At 39.8% G+C, this 8,725-nt stretch overlaps 1 protein-coding gene across 2 annotated transcripts in view; it reads right to left on the minus strand.

The window, feature by feature from the left end:
- IL17RD (interleukin 17 receptor D) overlaps nt 1–8,372 on the minus strand; it is a 49,382-nt gene extending 41,010 nt beyond the window's left edge. The window contains exon 1 of one of the 2 annotated variants that reach the window (XM_033140962.1): nt 8,101–8,372. In XM_033140962.1, the coding sequence (XP_032996853.1) occupies nt 8,101–8,241 (141 nt within the window). In that variant the 5' untranslated portion in view covers nt 8,242–8,372. The remainder of the gene's footprint in view (nt 1–8,100) is intronic. The other variant, XM_033140961.1, reaches the window with a different exon arrangement.
- Nucleotides 8,373–8,725: the final 353 nt, after the last annotated feature.

Raw genomic sequence — 8,725 nt, forward strand, 5'->3', positions numbered from 1 at the left:
CCATTAGGGCACAGAACTCTACCTACCTGAATGCTGTGTCTATGTTCTTCTTTTTGCAGCTAACAAAATTGGTGGGAGGCTTGGGGTCCAGAACAGGCCCTAAAGTGGGGAATACTCACCCCTCTTTTAGAGTACCGGAGGATTTCCATATTTGGAAGACATCCATCATGAGCACCACTCTTTATGCAAATTCCTGGCTGAACCAGAAACCCAGATGGTATCATTAAGTAGATGCCCTCGGTGGATTTCAAAGAGCATAACTGGGCACACAAGGAAAAAGACACTTTACTATCCACCCTTATTTCAGTCTTGCTTAAGGCCAATTATAGCTTGGACATTCATACTGACTATTTTATCATTTTAAGGGCACTCAAACGTCTTAAGGGGGGGGCTTTAAAAAACAACAACAACTCAACTGTCTACTACATAAATTATCAAACCAGTATAGTTTAGTAATCCTTTGGGATTAAAGTATTAGAAATTTGGGAGTTTAACAGTAAGATCCAGCATTTCAGAATGGAGAGTACTATTAATTAGAACTCACAGCTTGAGTGGAGCACATTTTAGAAGGAATTCTTATGAGGATCACCTTGAAAGCGTTTGATGCTGAAGAAACACCATAACTTTTTTTCTTCACACAAAAGCAGCCATCAGCAGAGCACAACCAGATGTTACCTTCTCTTAGTTTCTGTAAACCTCCATGACCTCCTTCAAATTAAAAAAAGGCAATAGCATTTTTTTTAACCCGCAGGAGCTATCATTAGCGAAGCATTGTAAGGATTTTCATTAATTCATAGCCAGCCAACCAGGAATTTTCCCACAGCTACATACAAAAAAGTCAGGGAAGTCACTGAGTGCTTGGCTGGATCTGAATATGGTCAGGAGCAAGATCAGAAATATCTAGTCCCTCCCACTGGAGACAGAGAAGGGTTAGAAATTAAAACCTAAGACTGCCTGCTAAGATAATATGCTCTACCAAGTTTTGCTCCACCACTGAGTCCATTCATGGCAAACTACTCAATATACTTTTCATACTATTTACCAGTAGAAGAGGCAAGAGAGTGTTCAATGCTTAAAATATATCTTTAAAATGAGAACAAAACAATGCAAAGATAATTAAATACCATTTTGTGCCTCAAACCCTTCTTACTGCAGATAAGTACTTGTTAGTCCATTTAATGGCAAAGTATTTTATAATGGGCGTGTATGTGCAGAGGAGACTAAATTCACTGTAACACAAAAGTTTTTTTTAAGCCTTTCATTAAATATATAACTTTAAAAGAGAACCTACAGTACACATCTTTTTTTTATCACTAGAAACAGAAGTAAGGTACAGAAGATTAGAGTTAATTCAGAAAAATTAAATCCAAACAGATTACTGGGCAAGTATTTGTTGCAACTGGAAACATTTTACAATCCTATAAGCACAGAATTAACTTATCTGTGCCTTTTACTGTTGACGCTGGCTCCTGCTTCTAATCAAGGTGCAGAGATGCTTGGGCATGTTCACCTACAAGGAAAAGTAATAAGAAAGACTAAAACTGTACTTTTCACTAGTAACTCTTGTAGGCAGAATGCTGAGCATAGTGAAAGTTATTAGTGAAAAATACAACCAACTGCAGTCTACAAGTGCAATTTAAAGGCCTAAACGCTTGGAAAAAAAGGAATCTGGGCAGGAAATGCCTGTCTCCAATACTACAGGAGGAAAACCTGGATAATACATTTAGGGGTTTAAGCAAGTCGCAGACTATGCTTTCCACTGCTTCAGGCATTCTAAGTTCCTGTGTGCATCATCAGCATACAGCTATACATGTGAAGCCCCCTACCCAGTCATTTGTGCTTTATGTGCACATGTCAAGCGAGGGTCTGACCTACAAAGAGTGAAAATCAGGGATGGGGCTACTCAGCTCAACCCCTGCTCCTTGCTCCCATGCTGTTATGTAAAGGGAACAAATAATGCCTGCATTGGGCTAATAATGTGTTATAGAAGTGGCTTCCATAGCTCTGTCACACTTGCACCATCAGGCGCATGCCAATGGGTTGTGCAGAAATACCACTACATCTATAAACCTGGATTTCCTGTCAGTTTTAATATAGGGAGCTGAATAGCCTTCCCATTGGAAGTGCAAAAACTGCTGCAAATATTTGCCTTTATTATTGTTCTGCTATCCGTCTCTCATCATCAGAGTGGCCAGACAGTCCAAAAGGTCTTCACTGGATGCTCTGCTCACTGCTCTGATCCTGAGTTGATGGCTAAATGGTTTTCATGCTGTCTGAGCTATTCATATGCTATTCTCATTACTGTCTGCTCTATTCATATGCTGCAGAAGGGAAGGGCATAAGGAAAAGGTTAGGCAAAGAAACCTGGACCAAGCAGAAGCCTGAAGCAGGAGAAGACACAAATAATGAGAAAGTGCCTAGGAAGAGAGGATTGGGAAATGGGGACAACATTGGTCCAGCTTTGAGGGCTGGCATGATGAAGAGCACGTTGAACCCTTGAACTGTGCAATAAAAATGGTAAATATAAATAGGTGGTGATTATTACAAATTCCAATGACATGCAGGGCAATTTACAGTACATCCGAATGTTAAAATATCCTTGCACATACCGGTAATTAATTTCTGACTCCTGGCGCTTACTATCTACAGTGGTACCTCAGGTTACATACGCTTCAGGTTACATACTCCGCTAACCCAGAAATAACGCTTCAGGTTAAGAACTTTGCTTCAGGATAAGAACAGAAATTGTGCTCTGGTGGCGCAGCAGCAGCGGGAGGTCCCATTAGCTAAAGTGGTGCTTCAGGTTAAGAACAGTTTCAGGTTAAGAACGGACCTCCAGAACAAATTAAGTTCTTAACCCGAGGTACCACTGTACTTAAAATCCATGTAATATCTCACTATACTTGCTCTTGTCCCATTCAACAACTGATGCTAGAGTTTGTGGTAGCCTGGAAAACAGCCTAATACTATTCTACCACTGCTTTGGCTACCATCCCACAATTCAGCTTCCTGTCCTTAGCCTGGACAGGAAGTAAATAACAGTTGTGGCAGTAGTAATGACAATACTTAACACTGGCATATCGCTTCCATGTATCTGAAAGTACATTTATCTGTTTGTAATCCTTACTGTAAGGACCTTACCTTAAAAAATATAAGAGAAGATGAAAAAATAAAAGGGGTGGTGATAGGGGAAACGAGACATAAAGTCAAAGCCTTTGCAGATGACATACTTATAACTACCGAGAATCCCTTAATTAGTATTCCTAATGTATTAAATAGGATAAATGAATATGGTAACCTTGCAGGCCTGAAAATAAACTACGATAAAACAAAGATGCTTGTCAAAAATATGGAAGAAAAAGAAAAGACAGAATTACAGGAGATTTCGGGATTAAAAATTTCAAAAAAAATAAAATATTTGGGTATTCAAATGACAACAAAAAATATTGATTTGGCTCAAGAAAATTATGTCGAAAAATGGAGACAAATAAAAAATAAATTGGAGGTTTGGTCAAAATTAAAAATTTCTTTATTAGGCAGAATTTCGATTATAAAAATGTGGGTATTGTCCAAAATGATTTATTTATTCCAAAATTTGCCGATAATAGGAGGGACGAAATTGTTCAAAGAATGGAAGAAGGATATATCAAGATTTATATGGAATGGTAAGAAACCCCGTATTAAGTATAAAAATTTAATTGACCACAAGGATAGAGGCGGCTTTGGGCTACCAGATTTAGAGTTATACCATGATTCGGCAGCGTTAGTATGGATAAAGGATTGGATAGAACTAAAGGATAATGACTTATTAGATTTGGAAAGCGATGGACTGGGCTTCGGATGGCACTTTTATTTAATGAAAGAAAAGATAAACAAACAGAATGTATTTAATAATAACATCATCAGGAAATCGTTGTTTAGGATTTGGACAAAATATAGAAGATATTTCGAACCAAAGATACCTTGGTGGCTATCCCCTTTGGAATTATTGTCTGTAAAGAAAAGAAATATGGATTCAATTTGGCCGACATATAAGAATTTATTAGAGGCAAAAAATAATGAATTAAAATTGAAGGAATATGGAGTAACTAAAAATTATTTAACTAGTTGGTTGCAATATTTCCAAATTAATCAGAGGTTTAATCAAGATAAAAAAATTGGATTTGAAAAAGAGAAGTCTAAATTAGAAGAAATATTATTGGATAAGAAAAAAGGCTATATTAAAAATTTATATTATGTTTTGTTAAAATGGGAGACTGAAGAAGAACAAGCCAAGGAATCCATGATAAAATGGGGGCAAGATCTGGGGAGACCAATTATGTTTGAAAATTGGGAAAATCTCTGGAAAAGGGACAGCTACTTAACACCAAACTACGATATATAAGAAAATATCTTAAAAATGCAATATAGGTGGCATCTGACGCCGGTGAAGCTAGCCAAGATGTATAAGAACTCAAATAACCAATGTTGGCGCTGTAATAAAGAAATTGGTACGTACATTCACATCTGGTGGCAGTGTAACAAAATTAAAACATTTTGGGATATAGTGTATAAAGAACTTAAGAAAATGTTGAAATATTCTTTCAAGAAGAAAATAGAATTGTTTCTATTGGGTATGATGGACAGAGAGATCAAGACCAAAGATAGGCATATAATCATGTATGCGACCGTCTCAGCAAGGTTGTTAATAGCTAGAAATTGGAAATCTCAAAAAGTACCTAGCAAAGAGGACTGGCATTTAAAAATGCTAACATATTATAATTTGGCATCCAAATATGAAGAACTAAAAGGAATAAACGAGATAGAGAGAGAGGAGAAGTGGAAATTATTCAAAGAATATATGAATTTGTATGTTGAGAAGGCCAATCTCTTAGTAGAGTATTAAAGACCTAAATAATAGAACTTAATGATAAAGAAGAGATAATAGAGCATGCAGATGGAGGAAAAGAAGATATTAATACAGTAAGGAGTAGACTGAGAAGTAACAAGGGGTAGGGGGGTGGGTAACTATAGAGGGTGGGGTACGAGGAGGGAAATTAAGGGAAATTAAGGGAGATATAAGATATATGTTTGTGCTTTGTTAATGTTTAGTTAATCTATGTACTTATGCTATGTATCTTTGTTATTTTCATGTATTTTTGTAATCTTTATTATTATTATTATTATTATTATTATTATTATTTTTCTTTGTAAACTTTGAACTTAAATAAAGTCTATTTTATTTAAAAAAAATTAAAAAAAAAGAATTTGTATTTTAAGAACAAAAATGGGCAAGTTCAAATCATGGGCTCAGTCCTATCCTATCATCTTTTAGACTAAGCTGCTGAAAATAGCAGCTAGTCTTTATTAAAATGCCTTCAAAAAATTTCCCCACAGCTTTAATTAGCCCATACGTAGTTATAATACAGCATACAGCATAATCCTTTGAATGCCTACTTAGAAGTAAGTCTCACCAAATTCAAGGAGGCGGCTTGTTATTTCTTACATATGCATAGACACACTTTCTAAAATCCCACTGACCTCAGTTATTCTCCACCATACCAAAAAATGTTGTCCCCCCCCCCGCACGTATAAATTCCCCCCATAAGGTATTATAGTAAGTTATGCACAACGTTAAATTTTATAACTAGAAATTTGAAAAACATGCTTATTATGATATCAAAATACTGGTGCTCTCACACTCTGAATGCTACTTGCTATTCCATAATTAGCCTGCAAATATTTATACTCTTATTAAATATTACCATCTGTGACGTTTCCCAGAGCACTCTGCGGAACATAACTTCTGAATAAACAAACTTAAGGTTGAATTACAAGCTACCAACAGATAATTGACTAAAGAAATATCACAATCCTCAACCTGAAAACATTTGTGCAAGTCAATGAGCCCATTTTTGTTTTCTCATCTTAACAAGGCAGGGGGAAAATTGTACCCATCTTTCAATTTCTATGATAACTCATTATAAATAAGCTACACTAAGAATATCTGTCTGAATGGGATGCAATTACTTCAGGGCTTGTGCCTTTTCAATCAGTCAGTGTCCCTGCAGTGTTTAGAGTGGCAGAGGGGAAGTGGCCTGTGGTTAAACAGAGGAAATACCAAGGAATTTTAATAGAGCAAATAGTCTTTTTACTTCCTACAGGGTAGCACTTCAAAGGCAGCCTTGCCCCAGAGCAGACAATGTGTTACAGGGGCCATCAGTCATTTAATAGTATGTCAAGTCTATTCAAAACTTACATACAGCCCAAGATACACAAACAGGACAATGGGTCTTATCCTGCAGTTAATGCTTGGGAAAAGCTCTCTGTGTGTAGTCCCTAAAACTTCCCCCCCCCCCCCAGAATAAAAACTGCAGGATCCTGGTCTGTATACATTTTAAATTATCTGAGACAAATGCATTCCAATAAGTGATTGACATACAGATTAAAGTTCCCAGTGCTTAAAAGCAAGTTACCTTAAGTTGGTTCTAACAGTACAAAACGTGTCAGAGGTTTACCCCCACACCATATCATAAATCTATAAAAGGCTGCATTAAAAAAAAACTTTAAATGAATGTTGTTGTTTTCTTGCCTCAGTTTTATCAGAAAATTCACTTCCTGTCAGATCACTGAATATCCATTACAAACAAACCAAAATCAGTCAAGCATTATGTTGACCCACAGATCCAGATGTATGTGCAGCTTTAAAATATGCAAATCAAATATCACTTTTGTTATGTGAAACACTAAACCGAAGCAGCAGCTGAATGCAGTTTCCTACAGGACCTATCCGTTAACAAAATTCAAGATGCAAATAATATACCCATTGGAGAGTTAAGTTCTTTGCAAACGTTTGGCTTCTTTTGTACTCCCTCCCCCCCCCCCCTTTTTAAAGTATTTTTTTGTGGGCACTTGCCCTTTCCTGTAAGCACACATACAATTACTCCCTACAAATTCTACCAGTTTTTTGGTTTTTTGTTGTGGTTGCTGTTAACTTTTCCCTCACTCAATGTTATGATCTGAATCCAAGGAAATCTCTGTGACAGTCTAACAAAAAGGGGGAGGCAATGAAAGTCACTCATGCCCTTCGACAAGCGTTCATCTGGAATCTTTAATAAGGCTGAAAATGGAATGGGAAGGGGGGAGAGAAAAATCCCCCAAAAGCGTTGCAGAAGTAAGTCCTTTTTTTCTTTCCATAAATAAAACAACAAATCACACTCAGGAAACCCATGGGGGTGGGGGTGGAAGGGAGAGAAAACTTCGCAACTTAGCAAAAGCTGCTAACAGGGACAAAAGGTAAAGCCCTAAAACACTCTTTTATCACCTTACAAGCACACCCATTCCCCCGCTTCCCCTTCGGTCTAATGACTAGGCCTGTAGCCAAACCAGCCTCCGATCATTAAAATAACAAAGCCCTAGCGATCGCCTTTTATCCCTTCTCTCCCAGGGCAGGTCTAGTTAAGGAGGGGAGAGGAAGGCGGAGGGGATAAAAGACCTGTTGAGTGACTTCCCACTTGTTGGCTTCTCCCCTCGGCCGCCCTCCCTCCTCCTCCTCCTTCTCCTCCTCCCCCGAGTTCCTTTGCTGAGAAAATCCAGCCAACCTCCGCCGCCACCGAGCCATCCCCGCAGTTGCAGAAATGCCAACGCTTCAAAGCAACGGCCTCATAAGAAGAGTGGGCGAGAGAAAGAACTGTGATTGTGTGTGTGTGTGTGTCTGAGAGAGAGAGAGAGAGAAAGTAGCCTACACAGTTGCAGAGAAAGAGAGAGGATTGGAGCTGCTGCCCCCGTTGCATAAATGTCTCCCGCCGCCCTTTGCTGCGAGGTTGCACTGCACGCTGCTGCCCGTGCAACAGTCCAGACGCGCCACCTGCAAGCTCGTCGGCACGCGGAGCTCCAGGGCTTCCCTCGCCCACTCCGCGAGGCATCCGCTTCCTGACAGACCTCTTGGCACCTCTTTCCCCAAGTTCTGCTAACTCGTGCAAAAAGGGAGAGGGAAGGAAAGGGAGCCCCCCGGGGAAAGCCTGCTCAAGTCACCTCACCGCCGACGCATAAAAAAGAAGCAAAACACAAAAGAGTCTTTCTTTCTTTCTTTCTTTCGTTTGTTCTTTCTCTCTCTCTTACCTTCCAGCCACAAGCATCTCCCGCTGTCCCCTTCCTGCCCCCGCTGCTGCTGGTCCCTCCTGCGGACACGGCCAGCCTCGGGCCGTCGAAGCAGGCAGTGAGGGAGAAGAAGAAGGAGCAGAACTTCAGCCAAGGTGCCATCGTCTGCCTTGCAGCTGCAGCAGCGCCCGGAGCCGCGAATGAGTTGCTCCAGAAGCAACTTCAGGTTGGAGAAGGCAAAGGAGCGGAGGGGAGGGAAAGGGGAATGGCGCGCATGCGCGCAGCAACGCACCGAGACATATGTCTATACAGTTAGAGCGCTCTCTCTCTCTCTCTTTTCTCCTTTGCCCCCACCCCTACCTTGCCAAGGATACGATGGGGGGAAAGAGGAGGGGCTGGACAACCACTACCATGTGTCTAGGTGCAGAGGTCAATTGTCCGCCCCTTTCTCTCTGTGTGTGTGTTTCCCCCCACCCTGGCCTTCTAGGGCTTTATTATTTAATTTGCAACATCTGAGATGCAGTAAAATGAAGTGAGACCGTTTCTTTCCTTCCTCTGCCCTTGCATCAAAGGGAGAAGGGGAAGCTGTTCAAGAAGAAAAGAAAAGAAGCCCCCCCCCCTCAAAAAAACAAAAAAAAAACCAATC

This window comes from Lacerta agilis, chromosome 2, assembly GCF_009819535.1.
Source record: "Lacerta agilis isolate rLacAgi1 chromosome 2, rLacAgi1.pri, whole genome shotgun sequence".
Taxonomy (NCBI): domain Eukaryota; kingdom Metazoa; phylum Chordata; class Lepidosauria; order Squamata; family Lacertidae; genus Lacerta; species Lacerta agilis.